This window comes from Halichoerus grypus, chromosome 6 (genome assembly GCF_964656455.1).
Source record: "Halichoerus grypus chromosome 6, mHalGry1.hap1.1, whole genome shotgun sequence".
Classification (NCBI taxonomy): Eukaryota; Metazoa; Chordata; class Mammalia; order Carnivora; family Phocidae; genus Halichoerus; species Halichoerus grypus.
The window spans coordinates 41,036,049-41,058,156 of NC_135717.1; the positions used below are offsets into that span (position 1 = coordinate 41,036,049).

The 22,108-nt window shown below is 42.3% G+C and overlaps 1 protein-coding gene across 16 annotated transcripts in view; it reads left to right on the forward strand.

The window, feature by feature from the left end:
• Positions 1-11,952, forward strand: part of ZMYND11 (zinc finger MYND-type containing 11) — a 130,296-nt gene extending 118,344 nt beyond the window's left edge. For 14 of the 16 annotated variants that reach the window (XM_078075066.1, XM_078075062.1, XM_078075068.1 and 11 more), the window contains 5 exons: positions 2,578-2,785; positions 3,106-3,174; positions 3,871-4,143; positions 4,424-4,609; positions 9,879-11,952. In XM_078075066.1, coding sequence (XP_077931192.1) covers positions 2,578-2,785; positions 3,106-3,174; positions 3,871-4,143; positions 4,424-4,609; positions 9,879-10,001 — 859 coding nt within the window. In that variant the 3' untranslated portion in view covers positions 10,002-11,952. The remainder of the gene's footprint in view (positions 1-2,577; positions 2,786-3,105; positions 3,175-3,870; positions 4,144-4,423; positions 4,610-9,878) is intronic. The other 2 variants (XM_078075071.1, XM_078075072.1) reach the window with 1 other exon arrangement.
• Positions 11,953-22,108: the final 10,156 nt, after the last annotated feature.

Sequence of the window (22,108 nt, forward strand, 5' to 3'; positions counted from 1 at the left end):
AACAGCCATTCTGACAACATACTCTGTATGTTACACATATTCCATGCTGATAGCGTGTGGGAGGCCCTGCACAGGACAGACCCCTGCCGTCCACGGCTCAGCTGAAAAAGATCCATGACCTCACAAGAAATCCAGAATCCTCTTCCTTTTCTGCTCCTCGTTACTACGTACCCAACACGATCCTTAAAGTAAATGATGAGGACGTACCTTTAAAGTTATACTCCATCTTATTAGAATACTGGATTTATCAAAAAATGAACCTTATACAATTATAATCACGAGTTTTAATGAAGCAACATGTCACACACCAAGAAGAGATGGCTAATAAAGGCCCGAGCTGCAAGTTCCCATATTATTTTTACGACATTAACCATTTTTAAGTGATCATCTCGGTGGTACTGTGTACATTCACACTGTTATTCAGCGTCACTATTAATAAATACTTCTGCCACTTCATCCTGTCTTTATACATAGGTGGGAGAAAAAAACTTTATACAAAAAAATGGTCTTGGACTTGCCTATTCTGTATGCTCCATATGGAACGTGCTGCCCTTCCCCAAGACCCTGAGCAAGTGTCACACTCCGGGAGGAACGGCTCCATGGGAGCATGATTCTTCTAGGATTTGCAAGGTTTCCTTCCCGAGGAAGAAGTAACGGGAGAGGTTGGGCCAGCCAGCAAGGCTGACTCCCTCTGCTGCAGGTTCCTGGAGGCGGCCGGGAGTCATGGGCGGGAAGAAGCACACCATTTTGAGTTCATTTGCCAACAGATCACCGAGCTGTCAGAGAATGTATGTTCAGGATCGACAGATGTGTAGATACAGCCAAATTAGATTCTACTTCTTTTTATTAGACTTACCCTACTTTGCAGGGTGTTTTTTGTAGATCATATTGCATAACCCATGGTCCTCTTTCAAGTGGAATCTGATATCTACAGTCATGGAGGGGATTCCAAGAGAACAGGCCTGCCCGTATGAACCGCATGGAGACAATACGTCTCATGTTAAGAACAGATGTGAATCAATTTTATTATATCCAAGGGATAAGTAGATAATTTAAGGAGAAAAAATACTCTCATGGGTCACAGATCATCCCAGGCAGTCCACACTGCTAACAACAGAAATCTGTCTCAGAAACCCTGCTTTTAAAAAGTGAAAACATACTTACTGACTGCCCGGTACATAATAGACAGTAAATATCGTTGACTTAAAGAGTAAATACGATACTAACTCAAGATCAAATGGCAGGGAGCTCCTCCAGAAGCCAGATTTCGTCTGTGGTCTTTGTGTTAGAGTTCGGAGCTTTTAACTGTCGTTTACTTTGTAGGGTTTCCAATGAAGCACGTACTGTCAGGGGAGACACTGGGTGGAATATTTAAAAACACATACGTGGCAGTCCCAATTTCACGGGTCCAGCTGCCAGGCTATAACATTAGGACCGTGTATTGAAATTGTAAAGCACATAGCTTAGCTTGTGCTGCGAGGTGGAGGTCTGTATTCATGGCTTAGGCGTATGTGCCGTGACTCCCTCGGTCCCTTTGGTCCTCAGGCAGGGGTCTGAGCCCCCGTCGCTAGGCCACCGGTGGAAGCTGACCGCGTGCACTTAGAGGACTGGGAAGAATAAATCTGTGTGTGAGGTGCTGTTTCCCCACTTGATGCTCTAGAGAACATCTTGTGCACCTTACTGTTTTCTGTCTCATTTGTGCCCCTCCCTCCGCTGGGATTCTCTCCCCTCCTGTGGCACTCGCATCCTTTGAGATCCAGCCCAGCTGCCGCCCTCCTCTCTCCAGAACATCCCCGAGGCCCCCTGGCCGCACGCCGCATCGCACTGTCCTCACGTCTCGGTTGGGACACACTCCCTTCCCGGCAGAGGCTGTGTGTGCCGGCGCCGTGCAGTCCTGCCCCGAATCACCGGCTTACCCTAGCCCGTCTGGGCCCCAGCTCCTGCCGCTGTCGGGTGAGGCAGGATCCCACGGTCAGGCCCCATTTACTCTGGAGTGTGTCGTGCTGTCGGTGGACACACAGGCAAGTCCAGTCAAGACGTGAGTGCCTAGGAAAATGTTACTGAGTTTTTAGCCTTCTTCCCAGCAGAGCTGCATGTAGTTTTGCATCCAGTAATTTTGGATCAGTATTACACATAATTCAGAGACACTTTCATATCTGAGTTCTTGGCTGCTAAACGATAAATCATTAGTGATGATTTGTGTAGTGAATATGGATGTGCTAGCAACGTCACGGAGTGGGGAACAGAGTTGGGATGCCCTTGTGTTGTATGTCCGATCTGTGTATACTCACGACCTGCAGCTCTCATCTGCCCAGAGCCAGGTGTGAGCGCCTTCCTGGGCAGGTAGGAGCTGTGACACGCTGACCTGGCTAACGGAAGCCGTGGGCAGTGCTGAGGTACGCGTGAGTCGTCCCGCTCTGAGAACTGTTCTCACCCACTTCCTCCTGGGTGAGTGTCTGCATTGCAGCCGTCACCCACGGCCGCTGGGTGTGGAGTCACCCCAGGCCCTGCTTTGCACTGGATAGAGTGTACTAGCATTCTGGAAGTTTCTAACTGTGCCTCTGGTGTTTCTTGAAGGGCCTGGATCCCATCGGAAAACATACAGGACATCACAGTGAACGTTCACCGGCTGCACGTGAAGCGCAGCATGGGCTGGAAGAAGGCTTGTGACGAGCTGGAGCTTCATCAGCGCTTCCTTCGTGAAGGAAGGTTCTGGAAGTCCAAGAACGAGGACCGAGGGGAGGAGGAGGCGGAGTCCAGCATCTCGTCCACCAGTAACGAGCAGGTGGGTGTCCCCGCGAGAGGCTGCCTGTCAGTCACTGTGGATGGGAGCACGGTTAGCGTGCACTCCTCCCCTCGTACCACACGTTGGTCGAGCGCTCTGCCGCAGGAATCGAAACAGGCAGTCCACAGCCCGGGTCCTGACTCGCCAGCGAGCCAGCCAGTGCGCAGCACGCCAGCCCCCGTCCCTGCCCTGTGCGGGAGCTCCGTGTGTGGGGGCTGCGTGGGCTTGAGGGGGCAGGTTACTCACGGCTCACCTGCGGGCCCCTGGCCAGTGTCCATACTGTCTGGAATAACATGCTGCCCCTCTTATGATGCCCGCAGCTAAAGGTCACTCAGGAACCAAGAGCAAAGAAAGGACGACGTAATCAAAGTGTGGAACCCAAAAAGGAAGTAAGTGGCCCGCGTTGCAGCGTCCAGGTGGCATTGCCCTGGCCATGGTCATGACAGTTTGGTCCAGCAGTGCCCCTGAAACGCTGCCGTCAGGGGCCCCATCTTCTGCCCGCCCTCGTCGCTAGAAAAACGTGCACACCCACAGTCTCTGTCTGAGCTCTGATATTTACTCAGCATTATTGAAAACAAAGCATTTACCCAATCCTTCAGTTAGGTCAACGTTGAAAAACTGGAGGAAGGTATAAGCTCAGCCTTTCAAAATTACAGATTCATGCTCTAAAACCAGGTATTCCTCTTGGCACAATTCCAGATGCTTACTCAGGGAGGAGTGGTTTAGAACTTTAGGATGTCTGTTAATGAATCTAGTCCACAGCACTGACTCTACATTGATAATGGTTTTCTGTTTTATATGATATTTCTGTTTAGTCTGAGAATCGAAGACCGTAGTGTTCATTTGCAACAAACTTATAGACGAAGTTCCTATTTCCAATTATCGTGGCTATTAATTGCATAGACGTTTTTTGGGGTTTTTTCCGTCGGTTTAGTTGTGCTAAAATACACAGAATTTGCCGTCTTGATTGCATGGGCTGTAACAGTAGCTCGTCACCATCGTTCTGGTCTGACCAAGCTTGCTCTTGAAGCAGCGGACGGTCGGGCGGCATTGTGTCACGTCTGCGCACTGTCCTTGTCCTATAGGAACCAGAGCCGGAGACGGAAGCTGTGAGTTCCAGCCAGGAGATCCCCACGATGCCTCAGCCGATCGAAAAGGTTTCTGTGTCCACTCAGACCAAGAAGTTAAGTGCCTCTTCCCCACGAATGCTGCATCGAAGCACCCAGACCACCGGTGACGGCGTCTGTCAGAGCATGTGCCACGACAAATACACCAAGATTTTCAATGACTTTAAAGACCGAATGAAGTCTGACCACAAGCGAGAAACAGAAAGAGTTGTGCGGGAAGCTCTGGAAAAGGTAAAGCCGCCCTCCTGAGGACCCCGAGCATGACAGGAGTTCTGGGATAGTGTTCCCGTGGGCCCAGCCAGGCAGCTCCTTTAAAACTAGGCACATCTTAAGGTGGCATTTTAATTAATAATAATACCTGTTTTCCTTCACCTAAGACGTGTACAGCTCTTGAGGAAATAAAGGGAAGAGGTACATCCATTAAGTAGAAACTGTGGAGGAAGGTTCTTTCAGGGGAGGTGGTCCATGTCCATCGAGGGCGGACGGTTACGGGCTACCGTTTTCATTCCAGCTGCGCTCGGAAATGGAAGAAGAGAAGCGACAAGCTGTAAATAAAGCTGTAGCCAATATGCAGGGTGAGATGGACAGAAAATGTAAGCAAGTAAAGGAGAAGTGTAAAGAAGAGTTTGTAGAAGAAATCAAGAAGCTAGCGACACAGCACAAACAGCTGATTTCTCAGACCAAGAAGAAGCAGTGGGTAAGTATCTATGATTTCAGTCTGACTTGTGAACATGTTCCACCCAGTGTGTGGACGGTGAAACGCTGTGTGATGAAACTCAGCTCAGAACGACCTTGTGGAATATGGGATGTTTATACCTGAAATAAGGTCAGATGTGAAATGATCAGCTTTAAGGAATTTTTACATTTTTACTAAAAGTCCTCTCCTCTGTGAACTCCGCGACCCACATTACTGAGTATTGCTCAGGGTTATTTTGTTGAGTATATGAATGTTCAGTGTGTGCTCAGTGTGTCTGATGGACAGGACTTAGCCATCGGTGCACGTCCTGTGCCCTGACGTTTGCCCGCTAACTCCTGACACGCTTGGTGTCCGCATCACAGCAGCACATTTTTAGGTTTTGCTGCATAACATTTATACATTAGATCCTTTTTACTCGATTTGCTTTCTGATGGCATCTCACTAGACTCTAACTCCTCTTAGAATCTGACACACGGTTCCTTTTTCTCCGTGTCGTGTTTGTGACTCTTGGCCTAGATTGGGAGCTCTGAGCACCCCTGTCTACTTGTCTCAGCTAACTGTTGGGGAACATGTTTTGGTCCCCAAAACTCATAACTTGGTTTCGTAATGAATTACTGTAAGAAGTGTTGCGATTCTTCATTGGATCCAGACTACATTTTGTGAAGAGGGTCTTTCCATGTCCAGTAAATGTTCCCTCAGGAAAGTGAATGTTATAAATACTGTGATAAAAAAAGGAAAAGGGAACTTAGCGTGTAATTCAGAACTTGGTAGAAAAAGCAGATGAGTAAGGAAATAAATATCACCCAATGGGAATTAAGGTGTGCTCAAGATCATCACCACACACAGTCCCCACACTCGTCTGTAATTCCGTCTTCATGCAAAGACAAGCAAAAGCTAAAAAGTGGGCACTAGACTTACGGGAAAAACCCCTGTAAGTTTACTGAAGAATCAAAGAAACGGGAAGAGGAGGCTGGAACAGGGAATAGCACACTGCTGTTCCAGCCTTTCCCAGCTGTGAGGCCGCCGGGGCGCCCCGCGGCACCCGGCTCTCCGCTGCCTCTGCGCATCTCCAGCCTGTCGCAACAGCCGAGTGTCCGTCTGTCTGCCGGGTATGTGTCTGTACCGCATCTTCTTTGTCCACTCGTCCGCTGATGGACGCTTAGGTTGTGTGCTTTGGTGAATACGCTGCAGTGAAGGTGGGGCTGCCGATATCTTTTCCGTGTCCTGATTTCATTTCCTTTGGACAGACACCCAGTAGTGGGATTGCTGGGGCGCAGGGTAGCTCTGTTTTTACATCTTGAGGAACCTCCATACTGTTCTCCACACTGGCTGCACCAGCTTGCATTCCCACCAGCAGTGCATGAGGGTCCCCTGTCTCCGCCTCTTCGCCAACACTTGTTATTTCCTGTCTTTTTGGGTCTAGCCGTTCTGACAGGTGTGAGGCGGTACCTCATTGTGGTTTTGATTTGCATTTCCCTGGTGCTCAGTGACGTCGAGCGTCTTCGCATGTGCTTATTCTTGTATCTTTGGGGATGTGTCTCTTCAACTTCTTTGCCCGTTTTTGAGTCAGGTTGTTAGTATCAGAAGTTTTGTATATATTCTGGATGTTAATTCTTAACCAGATGTATGATTTACAGATATTTTTCTCAGTCTACTCTGTAGACAGTGTCTCCTGATGTACAACCTTAGAATTTTTATGAAGTCACTTCATTTTTTCTTTTGTTGCCTGTGCCTTTGGTCACATCCAAGAAATCATTGCCAAATCCAGTGTCGTGAAGCTTTTGTCCTACGTTTTCTTCCAGAGTTTTATCGTGTTAGGCCTTACATTGAGGTCTTTGATCCATTTTGAGTTAATGTGTGTGGGTGCTGTTAGGTAGGGGTCCAGCCTCCTCCTTTGCGTGTGGAGATGCAGTGTCCCCAGCCCATTCTGTTGAAAAGACTGTCGGCTCCCCATCGAGAGGTCTCGGCATCCTCGTCAAAAGTCCTTTCACTATGTGAGGGTTTCTTTCTGGGCTTTCTGTTCACCTCCCCTCGTCTGTCTGTCTGTTTTTATGCCAGTACCACGTGGTTTGGTTACTGTAGCTTTTGTCGTAGGTTTGAAATGAGGAAGTGTGAGTCCTCCAGTTTCTCCTTCGTGTCTTCAAGATGATTTTGACTATTTGGGGTCCATTGAGATTCCACATGAATTTTAGGATGGGTTTTCTATATCTGAAAAAGTTTGAGATTTTGGTAGGGATGGCACTGAATCTGTAGATGGCGTTGGGTCCTGCTGACATTTTAACAGTATGATGTCCTCCAATCCACAAACATGGGGTGGGTTTCCATTTGTTCATGTCTTGAATTCCTTTCAGCGGTGTTAGGTAGTGTTTGTTGTGCAGGCTTTCCCTCTTTGGTTAAGTTACTTCCTACGTATTCTTCTTTGAGCGATTTTAAACAGAATTGTTTTCATCGTTTCCTTTTGAGATTGTTCATTGTTCCTGTTAGAAATGCAGCTGATTTTATGACTTTGCGTCCTGCTACGTTGCGGTATTCATTTGTTCTAAAGAGCTTTGTTCTGGAGTCTTAGGTGTAGAAAACTCTAAAGATCAAACCATATGCAAACAGGTAAGTTTATTCAAGTATGGATCTCTTTTATTTTTTTGCCTGGTTGCCGTGGCTAGAACTTCCTGTACTCTGCTCAGTACAAGTGGTAAAAGTGGGTGCATTCTTGCCTTGTTCCTGATTTTAGAGGAAAAACTTTCAGTGTTTCACTGAGTGTGATGTTTGCTGTGGGTTTTTCATATGTGGCAGTTTCCTTCTATTCCTGTTGAGTGTTTATCATGAAAGGGTGTGTTGCATTTTGTCAGATGCTTTTTCTACATCAGTTGAGATGATCATGTGGGTTTTTTCCTCGTTGTGTTGATGTGCATATTACAGATCGATTTTCGTATTTTGGATCACTCTTGTGTCACAGGACTATGTCCCACATGGTCCTGGTATAGAATCCTTTTACTGTGCTGCTAATCTTTTGTGGAGGATTCTGTCCCACTGTTCAGAAGGCATCCTGATGTATAGCTTTTGTTCCTTGTAGTGTCTCTGTCTGGCTTTGGTGTCAGGTTATGCTGGATTCACAGAATGAGGTAGGAAGTGTTTCCTATACTACAGTGTTAGGGGAAAGTTTGGGAAGGATTGCTATTGGTCCTTAACTATATGCTAGAATTAATAGAGTAGCCAGCAATTCCAGGGCTCTTTTTTATTGAGAGATTTTTATTAGTCATTCAGTATGCTTAAATTTCTTTGAGTTAGTCTTGGTAAGTTTTATTCTTCTGGGAATTTGTCCATTTTATCTAGTTCTTAAGTTTTCTAAGATGGAACAGTTAATAGTACTTTCTTTTTTTTTTTTTTTTTAAGATTTTATTTTTATTTATTTGACAGAGAGAGAGACAGTCAGAGAGGGAACACAAGCAGGGGGGGAGCGGGAGAGGGAGAAGCAGGCTTCCCGCAGAGCAGGGAGCCCGATGTGGGGCTCGATCCCAGGACCCTGGGATCATGACCTGAGCTGAAGGCAGACGCTTAACGACTGAGCCACCCAGGTGCCCCCAGTTAATAGTACTTTCTTAAAATCCTTCATATTTCTGTAGAATCAGTAGTAAGATCCCCACTTTCATTTCTGATTTTAGTAATTTGAGTTCTCTCAGTCCATCTAGTTAAAAGAATGAAAAGATAATAAAATTGACAAAAAAACAACGTTGGATTTCACGGATTTTCTCTATTGTTTTTATGCTGTTTCATTTCTCTCTGCTGTAACCTTTATTGTTTCCCTTAACAAATTTGAGGTATTGGCTGGTGTCCTTTCCACCTTGTAGGACTCCCCTGAGCATTTCTTGGAGGGCAGGTCACAAGTTCCCTCAGCTTTTGAGTATCTGGGAATTTTAAAATTTATCCCTCATGTTTAGAAGGACAGTTCTGCTGAATATAGGATTCTGCATTGACAGTATTTCTCTTTTGGCACTTTGAAGATATCAGCCCACTGTCTTCTGGCCTCCAGAGTTTCTGATGACAAAGCTGATGGTAACATATTGATGATCCTTTGCATGTGACAGTTTCTCTTGTAGGCTTCCAGAATTCTCTTTTAACTTGGGCTTTAGAAAGTTTGGAGATAACGTGTCTTGATGTGTGTCTCATTGAGGTCCTCTGACTTGGAATTCCTTGAGCTTCTTGGATATTTATGTTCACATCTTCTATCAGATTGAGAAGTTTTCAGCCATTATCTCCACACGTAATCTCTACCCTGTCTTCTCTCCTGTGAGGTTCCCAGACACTGGACAGTGTCCCCCAGTCCCTCAGGTTCTGCTTGGATTTGTCTTCAGAGAATCAGTGTTTCAGTTAATGGACTTTTCAGCTCCAGATTTTCTTTTTGGTTTCTTTTTAATGGTATTTCCATTTTGTTCACACGTCATTAACTTTCTCCACATCTCTCTTTAGTTCTTTGAGCATCTTTAAAACAGCTATTAAAGTCTTTAATATCTCTGCTGTTAGGCCCTTTTCAGGGACAGTTGTTTTTTTTTCTTTGAATGTTCCTATTTATATACCTTCATTTTTTTGTTGTTGAGGCTGAACACTGGACATTTGAATCTAATTATGTGGTAACTCTAGAACTCATTTTCTCTGCCTTTTCAGGTTTGCTGATTTTTGTTTTGGCTGTCTTTGTGCTGAGAATCCGTCTGAGGCACAAACTTAAGGACTTCTCAGGTCTTTTCTGAGCCTCTCCTTGGGCGTGCACACTTTCTAAGCTTCCCCTTGGATGCCCTTAGTTCTGCACATACACAGCAGCCACCATGCGGCTGGAGGTGGGAGGCAGTTGCTACTGTGCTAAGAGCTGAAATTGACCAAAATTAATCAGAATTTACTGTCCCCAACTTCCCCGAGAAATCGGAAGCCTTCAGTAGACTGCAGAGTTCCAGAATAGTTACTTAAGACCGATTCTGTCGATGCAGTTGTTGTCCACATGGGGAGAGATGCGTGGTGCTTCACACCCTGTCATCTTTCCCGAATCCTCTCTTTAGATTTGTATGCTGATGGGAATGAGCAGTAGAGTGAGAAGTTGATGTGCCAGGGACGCTCACACTTGCTGGTGACGGGCTAAATGCCGCGGCTTCCGTGGCCCCCCCGCTCCCGGCTGCTGGGCGTGGTGCATACCACACACTCGGATATTCTTGGCGACAGTCGTGGAAGGCTGAGCCACACGGATCCTGCAGGTCTAACCACGGCCCCGATTTCTCCCCTGCAGTGCTACAACTGTGAGGAGGAGGCCATGTACCACTGCTGCTGGAACACGTCGTACTGCTCCATCAAGTGCCAGCAGGAGCACTGGCACGCCGAGCACAAGCGTACCTGTCGCCGGAAAAGATGAAGGCGGGCTTTCCGGGGGCCTCCGGCGCGCACTCTTCTCAGACACAGCGGTTTTTGTTTCCAAGAAGCCAAAATTGTTTAGAATTTGCTTCCCATTTTGCACCAGCCTTTAAACACTTTTCGTGAAGAAATTTTGCACAGTAGTTTAAATCTTTTGTTAATGCTCCTCCGGAGTTTTTCAGGGGGTAAAAGTAACATCAGTGGAGGGTATTATTTTAAATAAATTTTAATTGAGAATTTGTTGCATTTTCAGCAAATTTTAAAACATTTTTAGGTTTTACAGAGATTTTAACCTTTAACAACAGATCTTTAAAAAAACAACAGGTGAATACAAGCGAGTTTAACAAAGACACATTTAAAATAGATCTGAATGTAAGAACTACAGAACTGTTTCAGAAATAAAACATACTACCTTGATGTGGAATTTATTTCTTAACCTTGTTGAGCTGGTTTTGTTCAGCTTAATTTACTGTTTAAAGGCATTATCTGTTGGTTATGCCAGTGGGTATATGATTGAATTTAGGGAACAGGGTTGACACAGCAGGTGCTAGTCCTGCATATTTTTTCTTAAATATTTCCCAATTGTGTTTTTCATTATTTCTTTTCAATATATAACTTTTATAACAAATTATTAGCTTTGATCTTGTAGTTTAAAATTGCAGGGAACTGGGGTAATCTTTTACTGAGCTGGATCTTAGAGAAAATGAATATTTAAATTTTAAAGTTTGCACATTTCATCTTTGTCCTAACGTGAGTGCTTGTAACAAGATAAACAAAAAATAAAAAGCCAAAAACTACCTTTATCCATCCATGAAATTATAGATGAGGCATACAAATTTCTTTAATGCTTCCCTTCCCTCCCCAAGTATCATCTGATTGCCTATTATCTGGTGTCACCTCGTATATTGTAAATTAATACTAAAAGGAAAGAAAGCACTTAAGTTTCACAGAGGCCGTTATGTTTGTAGTAATGGGTCATTGCCTACTAATGAACTCCATCACTGTACACAGAATGAAGAATAATGCATGTTAATTTTCTTGTATTAAAGATGCCGTGATTTGTAAAAAGTCTGTATTTTGCGGAATGTCTGGATTAAGAAGCATTACCAATAGGAATGGATCGATAGTTGAATAATGATTTTTTTATACATAGATATATAAAATTCAGCCAGGAAAACTTAAATTACTTTTTAAATCTCACCATTTGTTTTTTCAAAGACTGAGCTTAGACCAAGTCAAATTCCCATTTATCATTTAGTTATTTTTAAAGGTTAGAGAAATAATTTGTAAATATTTATTTAGACCTTTGATATTTATTAAAGCAATTACACACCATGGAAGTGAGAGAATCAGGAGGAAAACCTTTTTAAAAGTTTTCTCCAGGTTTGTCAGGGTCACTCTAAAGATGAAAATGTAACTAAGTCTTCTGTGAAATAATCCTCCATCCAGTCCTGATGCTGTTGAGGTGGTGACACGAGTTAATCGACAAGCTGCTGCCTGGCGGCCCACTCAGCACCGCGCCTGAATAAGGCAGCGACTGGGCGTCTTGTCCCCCCCCCCCATTGCTGTGTGATCGTCAGCGTCGCCATGGTGCCGTGGTCTGACTGAGACGTTGTAACCGAGAACACTTACCTTCTCTGATTGTTTTTCAAGTTTTAAAACTTCGATCCACCCCTATGAGAGCAAGTTATTGTGGAAATATTTTTGGTGTAAAATCATTCCAGAGTATGTACTATTTAACTGATAGCTGCATGAAAGTAAGATTCGTGTTACTTTGGCTTTTTTGTCTCCGTTGACACGGTTGCACATTTCCAAGTTACTACAGCGTGAAAACTGTGTGTTAAAAAAAAAAAACAAAATTAAAAAAAAGAGATTGTGGCCTGGTTTTGTAAAAGTTTAGGTAAAATTACAACTGATTGTTTTAGGAATCATTATTAAAAATTTTCTGCAAATCATAAAGCTATATCAAGGTGTTGAGCTTAGCCACTATGCACATTGTAATTTACTCATTGTGGCTGTCCAGTTCTATGATGCATTCTGGCATTTTGTAAGCTGCTCTGACTAGCAATATATAGATTCATTTAATGTGTTAACATTGGTTAATAAATGTATTTAAAAAAACTGGCTTTAATAAATTGGTTTGCTATAGGGGAATGGGTGAAACCCGCAAACACAGCCAGATCACATGGTGACCCTATATTGTAGTTTACCATCGGTGACTTCAGCTCCTGTGGAGGGTCTTACTCATTCACATAAACATTTGAGTTGACTTTCATCAGCCTTCAAAAGACTGAAAGTACTTTCACTGTTTTGTGAAAAATTTAGGCCCATTTTCTTAACCCTTATGCTAGGCTGAACTGACCACACCTTGCAACTCCATCCCATGACGCCCATGTCTGAGAAGGCCGGCATCACCCCCCAGATCATCACGTAGTGCATGGCTTAGCCCTCACCAGTACCTCGTTCCATGGTTCTCGACTACGGAAGTTAGGATCGCAGGAGAGCTTGTTAGGGTGTTGCTGGGCCTCACACCCAGCATCTGCCCTACTCACCACTTCCCAAGTGCTGGTGACATGGCCATCCCTTCATGAAAAGCCACCTACATTCACAAAATGAGCTGCATAAAATTTTAGTATTTCACAGATTCCTAGGGCCCATCTACAGGCTCCCCACACCCCAGAAGGATCCAGGTCCCTCAGGTTACAAATCCCTGATCCATGGGATTGGACAGGCAGAAGTTTGATGGGCAGGGAGGCAATAGGGGCCTTGTTGACCCTAAATCAGACCCTCTCAGACTTGTGCATGCAGATCACCTGGGAATCCAACTAAAACGCAGAGTCTGACCCGGTAAGTTTGGGGTTGGTGGAGCTGGTGTTCTGCCGTTTCTCATAATCTTCCGAGTGATGTTGATTCTGCTGGCCAAGGGTCACAGCGGAGAGGCAGGGTGTTGACGGGCATGTACATTAACAAAGCTACTGCGCTAAATAAAAACCACAAATAATGCTGTCAGATGAAAACCTTTAATGTCGGGCACATAGGTAATTTTAAATTTTCTAGTAGCCATATTAAAAGGGGCAGGTGACATTCAATATAATACATCTTAATCTAATATGTCCAAAATATTTCAGTATATAATATACCAATTAATGAGACATTTAACATGCTTATTTGGCACCAAGTCTTCAAAATCCAGTTGATAGTTTTAGGCTTTTAGCCATCTCCATCTGGACCAGCCACATTTCATTCACATGTGGTTGATGACTATCTCAAAAAAGACCTTTGTCTTAACAAGTAAGGCCCCATCCCTGCCTTACCTGTAGGCAGTACTCATTAAGCAAATGTATATTCGAGAGCCTACTCGATACCCAGCAGCTGACAAGAATTTGCCAGAACCTGAGCTGAGGGGAGGCTCCTCGTCTGTTTCCGAGTCTGAGATTTAGAGTGTGACATTTCAATTAGGCAGCCCTGGAAAGGGATCTGAGGGATTGCTATGGCTCTACATAGGGTTTGAACACTTTTATCCAGTCCAACTTCTTAATCTCACAGTGGAGAGAAAGCTGAGGCCCAGAGCTGCTCAAAGTCGAGACCCATGGTCCCAATATCAGCCCCTTGAAGACTGCAGGTGGCTAAATAAAGTCTTGCAATGGTAACAGTCCCCATCTTCCAGGAACAGGGCAGAGTATAACTGAAGGTGTAGGACACTAAGGGTATTCAGAAGACAGTGTAAACAGCATTAATTTGTTCACTCGTTTAACAAATACTTGATCTACAGCATCTGTATTAGATGCTGAGTATATAATCACGAGGAGAATAGACATTTCCTGTCCCCATAGTTTATGATCTAGTGAAGGCATTCAATACATACAACATTCTACTTAAAAACCAGACCTTAGTGCAATGAGGAAAAAATACAAGACTATAGGATATAGAGAAACCATAAAACTTAGAAGGCAGAAGAATTGGGGAAGGCTTACAAATTTTATCTGTAAGGGTGAGCAGGAGTTGGCTAGAGAAGAAAGGCATTATAAAAGACCCAATATTGATTTGGGGATGACTCATTTTTCTCCTTTCTACTTTTACTATGCATATTATTTTTAAAATCAGGAAGAGTTTGAAAAAAATTCTTTGCTAAAGAGGTCTACGTCGTTAAGGGTCATGGAGAGTAACGAGGGAGATTTGATGTGGTTAAGGAAGCTGAAGGACAGGAAAAGGGGATGCTGTCATGGTGCTGGAGAATAATGAAGGGTTAACTGCACGGTGACTACAGAAGAGGGGGTGGTATGAGAAGATTAGAGAACCTGCTCTTGAGAAGTTTGTTAATGAAGGGGAAAAGAAAAACATGAGGGAAATTATGTTCAGGAGAAGAAGAGGAACACAAGACTGGCGTCAGCATCATGGTGAGTAAGATGTTCAACATAGAATCAGATATCTATGCACCAACCAAAGTGCCTTTATGGTTGCTGTGGGATCCAGCAGCATGTGCCCCGAAGAGTCTCATCCACCTGTGCATTTGGTAACAGGCAGACACACTTCCCTATGGGCTGTGGAACCAGTGGAGCAAAGAGCCTGCCCTAAGCCTTCTTGCCACATTCGCAAAAACACCTGGAGAGTGTTGACCTGGCCAGATACCCCCAGAAAACAGAGACTGCAGAAATCCAGGAACCCTGGAAGCATTTTGGTTCTCTGCTTTGCACCCCCAAGGAAAGACCGCACAGGGCTGACTGGCAGCTGCAGTGACCTCTGTGCTGCAGAGGACGAGAGCAGTCAGGAGACCCTGGCCACCCCAGTGGTGTAGGATGCAGCTACAGAACCTACAGTCCCCAAGTGGGACCTCCATGGCTGGCAGGAGGAGGAGAGGAGGAGAGGCGCAGAGAAGAATATCGAAGGGTGGTGAGCAGATGCAGTTCCTGATGACCGCACTCAGCAAGAGGTCCACTGGCAGCCTCTGGGAGCACAACACATGGGGGCCTCCGCACCAGCTACAGGGCATCCCCAATTCCCCAGAGCAAAACCCACACAACCCTGGGCTCTGCAGCTGCTCCTTGTGCTCCTTGGTAGAGCAGGCAGAGCGAGCTCTGAGATCAGAAAAGAGCCAGGATCTGGGACAAGGGAGAAACCGCAAACATTGCACTGCCTTCTGGAAAAGAGGACAGAGGTTTCTAGTAGCCAGTCAGCCGAATTGTAAGAACCAAAGAAGACATAAAGCTTAAGAATTCTGCCACAGAGAACAAGAAGACTGGAAGAGGTGTTCCCATCCAAAGACAAAGATGACCCAGTTAATAACAGCAACAACTAGAATACTGAAGGCAACTAAAAAAGATTTAAGATGTCTGCTTCTTCAAAAAATGCAAGAACAACAATGCAAAAAATACAAGGAACATGAAAAAAAAATCAAGAAAACATCACCATCAAAAGATAATTCTCCAATAACCAAGCTTAAAAGCATGGAATTTTCCAACCTAGTTAATAATTAAAAATAGCTGTTTTGAAGAAACTCAAAGAGCTACAAGAAAACTCAGGAAAACAATTCAATGAGACAGAAATCACAAAAAAGAACCAAGTAGAAATTGTGGCATTGGAGAACTCCACACATGAAATGAAAAAAATGCAATAGGGCACATCCTCAGTAGAGCAAATGGAAGACAGAATGAGTCAGAGGATCAGGGATTCTGAAATAACCCAATTAGTGGAGAACAAAGAAAACAGTGGAAAAGACTGAAGAAAGCCTATGTGAACTCTGGGATTCAATCAGAACAATATTAGAATTCAGGTTCCAGAAGAAGAAGAAAGGGAGGAAGGGGCAGGAAATTTATTTGAAGAAATGATAGCTGAGAACTTCCCAAACCCAAGGAGAGAACTGGACATCCAAGTTCATGAAGCTAATAGATCACTCTAATATTTCCATGCAAAAAGAATGTTTTTTAAGACATATTATAATGAAACTGTAAAAAAAAAAAAAAAAGTAACATAAAGAAAGAATTCTAAAAGCAGCCAGGGGAAAAAAAGATTATAACCCACAAAGGAACCCTTAGTAGGCTCTCAGTGGATATCTCAGCAGAAACCCTATACACCAGAAAGGAGAGAGTGTAATGACATATACAAAGTGTTGAAAGAAAAAAACTGCCAGCCAAGAATGCTCTATCTGGCAAAGTTACCCTTCAGATATGAAGGAGAAATAAAGATCTTCCCAAACAAAAGCAGAGGGAGTTCATCACCACTAGATCTGCCTTACAAGAAATGCTGAAAGGATTTCTTCGAGCTGGAGTGAAAAGACACTACTTATGACATAAAAACATATGAAAACATACAGTCAGACTTAGGAAAACTCTAATTCTGTAATAGGATGATGTGCTAGCCATTTAACTATAATATAAAAGCAAAGAATATTTACTATAATTTGTTACTGAATACATAATATAAAAAGAGGTAATGACAAAATAATTTAAAGGGGAGAGTAAAATGTGAAGCTTTTGTATCTGATCAAAGTAGCATCAGCTAAAAGTGGACTGTTTTATCTATGAGATGTCTTATGTGAGCTTCCTGGTTACCATAAAGCAAGAACCTAGAGTAGATGCTCATAGGTAAAGAAAAGGAAACATGGAAAACCACCAGAGAAAATAAAAAATTTGCAAAGGTAGGCAAAAACAGTGAAAAAGAAACAATGGAAATACAAAACAACCAGAAGACAATAAGATGGCATTGGTAAATTCTTACATATCAACAGCAACTCTACATGTAAACAGATTGAATTGACCAATCAAAAGGTACAAAGTAGCTGGATGGATAAAAACATAAGACCCAACCATATGCTTCCTAGAAAAACCAACTTCAGGTTTGAAGACACACATAGGCTCAAAGTGAAGGGACAGAAAATGATATTCCATACAAGTGGAAACCAAAAGAAAGCAGGGATAGGTATACTTCTATCACACAAAAGAGACTTTAGGCAAAAAATGGTAACAAGGGACAATGAAGGTCAATATATAAAAGGGGAAAATCATCAAGAAGGTAAAACAACTGTAAATATATATGCACTCAACATTGCAGCACCTAAATATATTAGTAACAGATGTGAAGGGAAAAATAGACAATACAGTAAAAGTAGGGGGACTTAATGCTTCACTTTCAGCAACTGACAGATAATGCAGATGGAAAATTAACCAGTAAACATTACACTTGAACCATATACATTGGACCAAATGGACCTAAAAGACGTTTATAGACATTCCATCCAACAGAAGCAAAATACATATTCTTCTCAAGTGCACATGGAATATCCTCAGGATAGATGGTATGAACAAGTATTAGCAAATTTAAGAAGCCTGAAATCATAACAAGTATCTTTTCCAACCACAATGGTATGAAACTGAAAATCAACAATAAGAATAAAGCGAGAAAATCTATATACCCACAAATTAAATAACACACTCTGGAACAACTGATGGGTCAAAGAAGAAATCAAAAGAAAATTACAGAATATCCAGAAACATGAAAATGGAAGCAACACACACCAAAACTGATGGGATTCTGCAAAAAGCAGTTCTGGAGGGAATTTTATACCAATAAATGCACATATGAAGAAAACAAAGAGCTCAAATAAATACACCTCAAAGAACTAAAAAAGATCAAATGAAACTCAAATTTAAGAGGAAGGAAATATTAAAGAGCAGAATTTGAAATAAATAAAGGTGAGAAAAACAACAGAAAAAAATCCAACAAAACTAAGAGCTGTTTTTTTTTTTTTTTTTAAGATAAACAAAATTGACACACCTTTAGTGAGGTTACAAGAAGAGAGAAGACTGGGCGCCTGGGTGGCTCAGTTGATTAAGCGACTGCCTTCAGCTCAGGTCATGATCCTGGAGTCCCTGGATCAAGTCCCGCATCGGGCTCCCTGCTCGGCAGGGAGTCTGCTTCTCCCTCTGACCCTCCCCCCTCTCATGTGCTCTCTCTCATTCTCTCTCTCTCAAATAAATAAATAAAATCTTTAAAAAAAAAAAAAAGAAGAGAGAAGACTAATTTTTTGAGAGAGGCTTGGATGGCTATATACTTCCCTCTAAGGACCGCCTTTGCAGTATCCCATAGGTTTTGGACTGAAGTGTTTTCATTTCATTGGTTTTCATGAATTGTTTAAGTTCTTTAATTTCCTGGTTGGCCCAATCATTCTTGAGCAGGACGCTCTGTAACCTCCAAGTGTTTGAGTTCCTTCCAAATTTTTTCTTGTGGTTGAGTTCCAGTTTCAAAGCATTGTGATCTGAAAATATGCAGGGAATAATCTCCATCTTTTGGTACCGGTTGAGACCTGATTTGTGATGCAGTATGTGGTCTATTTCGGAGAAAGTTCCATGTGCACTCCAGAAGAATGAGTATTCTGTTGTTTTAGGATGGAATGTTCTGTATATATCTATGAAGTCCATCTCATCCAATGTGTACTTCAAATCTCTTGTTTCTCTGTTGATCTTCTGCTTAGATGATTTGTCCATTGCTGTGAATGGAGTGTTGAAGTCTCCTACTATTAATGCATTATTATCAATATGTTTCTTTATTTTGGTTATAAGTTGGTTTATGTAATTTGGCTGCTCACATGTTGGGGGCATAGATACAATTGTTAGATTTTCTTGTTGGATAGACCCTTTACGTATGATATAATGTCCCTCTACATCTCTTACTACAGTCTTTGGTTTAAAACCTAATTTGTCTGATATGAGGATTGCTACCCCAGCTTTCTTTTGAGGTCCATTGCTGTGGTAAATTGTTCTCCATTCCTTCACTTTCAATCTGGAGGTGTCTTTAGGTTCAAAATGAGTCTCTTGTAGACAGCATAGGGATGGGTCCTGCTTTTTTTTTTTTTTTTTAAGATTTTATTTATTTAATTGACAGAGAGAGAGAGACAGCGTGAGAGGGAACACAGGCAGGGAGAGTGGAGAGGGAGAAGCAGGCTTCCGACTGAGCAGGGAGCCCGATGCGGGGCTTGATCTCAGGACCCTGGGATCATGACCTGAGCCGAAGGCAGTCACTTAACCAACTGAGCCACCTAGGCGCCCCATGGGTCCTGCTTTTTTATCCAATCTGAAATCCTGTGTCTTTTCATGGGAGCATTCAGTTCATTTACAATAGCACCAAAAAGCATAAAAGACCTAGGAATAAACCAAAGAGATAAAGGATCTCTACTCTAGAAACTACAAAACACTTATGAAAGAAATTGAGGAAGACACAAAGAGATGGAAAAACATTCCATGCTCATGGATTAGAAGAATAAACATTGTGAAAATGTCTATGCTGCCCAGAGCAATCTATACTTTCAATGCAATCCCTATTAAAATACCATCAACATTTTTCATAGAGCTGGAACAAACAATCCTAAAATTTGTATGGAATCAGAAAAGGCACTGAATTGCCAAGGAAATGTTGAAAAAGGAAAACAAAGCTGGGGGCATCACGTTGCCTGATTTCATGCTATATTACAAAGCTGTGATCATCAAGACAGCATGGTATTGGCACAAAAACAGACACATAGATCAATGGAACAGAATAGAGAGCCCAGAAATGGACCTTCAACTCTATGGTCAACTAATCTTCGATAAAGCAGGAAAAAAATATCCAATGGAAAAAAGACAGTCTCTTCAACAAATGGTGCTGGGAAAATTGGACAGCTACATGCGGAAGAATGAAACTTGATCATTCTTTTACACCATACACAAAGATAAACTCTAAATGGATGAAAGACCTCAATGTGAGACAGGAATCCATCAAAATCCTAGAGGAGAACATAGGCAGTAACCTCTTCGACATCGGCCACAGCAAATTCTTTCAGAACACGTCTCTAAAGGCAAGGGAAACAAAAGCAAAAACGAACTTTTGGGACTTCAACAAGATAAAAAGCTTCTGCACAGCAAAGGAAACAGTCAACAAAACTAAGAGGCAACCCACGGAATGGGAGAAGATATTTGCAAATGACATTACAGATAAAGGGCTGGTATCCAAGATCTATAAAGAACTTCTCAAACTCAACACCCAAAAAACAAATAATCAAGTCAAAAAATGGGCAGAAGATATGAACAGACACTTCTCCAAAGAAGACATACAAATGGCTAACAGACACATGAAAAAATGTTCAACATCATTAGCCATCAGGGAAATTCAAATCAAAATCACAATGAGATACCACCTTACACCAGTTAGAATGGCAAAAATTGACAAGGCAGAAAACAACAAATGTTAGCGAGGATGTGGAGAAAGGGGAACCCTCTTACACTGTTGGTGGGAATGCAAGCTGGTACAGCCACTCTGGAAAACAGTATGGAGGTTCCTCAAGATGTTAAGAATAGAGCTATCCTACTACCCAGCAATTGCACTACTAGGTATTTACCCCAAGGATACAGATGTAGTGAAAAGAAGGGGCACCTGCCCCCCAATGTTCATAGCAGCAATGTCCACAATAGCCAAACTGTGGAAGGAGCTGAGATGCCCTTCAACAGATGAATGGATAAAGAAGATGTGGTCCATATATACAATGCAAGATTACTTAGCCATCAGAAAAGATGAACACCCACCATTTGCATCAACATGGATGGAAATGGAGGAGATTATGCTAAGTGAAATAAGTCAAGCAGAGAAAGACAATTATCATATAGTTTCACTCATATGTGGAACATAAAGAATATCACGGAGGACATTAGGGGAAGGAAGGGAAAACTGAAGGGAGGGAATCAGAGGGGAAGACGAACCATGAGAGACTATGGACTCTGGGAAACAAACTGAGAGTTTTAGAGGGGAGGGGGTGGGGGGATGGGTTAGCCCGGTGATGGGTATTAAGGAGCGCATGTATTGCATGGAGCACTGGGTGTTATATGCAAATAATGAATCATGGAACACTACATCAAAAACTAATGATGTACTGTATGGTGACTAACATAATAAAAAAAATACCTAGAAGTTATTGCTATAAGCACATTTTCATAAATCTTGTAAATAAAGGATGCACTACTTCTAAAAAAAAATGCCTCAATATCATAAAAGTCATCTATGAAAAACCCACAGCGAGTATCATTCTCAATGGGGTACAACTGAGAGCTTTTCCCCTGAGGTCAGGAACATGACAGGGATACCCACTCTCATCACTGCTATTCAACATAGTACAGGAAGCCCGAGCCTCAGTAATCAGACAACAATAAGAAATAAAAGGCATCCAAATTGGCAAAGAAACATGATAGTCTATGTAGAAAACACAAAAGACTCCAACCAAAAATTGTTAGAACTGATAAACTGATAAACAAATTCAGCAAAGTTGAAAGATATAAAATCAATGTACAGAGGTCAGTTGCATTTCTATACACTAACAATGAGGCAGAAGGAAGAGAAATAAAGGAATTTATCCCATTTACAATTGCACAAATAACCATAAGATACTTAGGAATAAACTTAACCAAAGACGTAAAGGATCTGTAGTCTGAAAACTATAGAACACTTATGAAAGAAATTGAGGAGGACACGAAGAAATGGAAAAACGGGGCACCAGACTTTTGTAGTTTTCCTCATACAGATCTTATAGTTTAGACTTACACCTAAGTATTTCATTATGGGGGTGCTAAAGTAAATGGCATTGTGTTTTTTAATTTCAAATTCTACTTGTTCATTGCTCCTATGTCTAAAAGCAATTGAATTTGTATATTAACCTCATCTGCAACCGTGCTATAATTGCTTATTAGTTCCAGGACTTGTCAATTCTTTTGGATTTTCTACACAGACCATCATGTCTTCTATAAACAAAGCAGTTTTATGTCTTCCTTTCCAATCTGTAAATACCATTTATTTCCCTTTCTTGACTTATTGAATTAGCAAGAACTTCCAGTACACTGTTGAAAAGGAGTGGTGAGGGGGGACATCCCTGCCTTGTACCTGATCTTAGCAGTAACTCTTTGAGTTTCTCACCATGAAGTATGATATTAGCTGTAGGCTTTTTGCAGATGTTCTTAACCAAGTTGAAGAAGTTTCCCTCTGTTTTTAGTTTACTGAGAATTTTTATCATGAATGGGTACTGGATATTGTCAAATGTTTTATTGTGTGATTTTTATTTTTTATTCTGTTGGTGTGATCAATTACATTCATTGA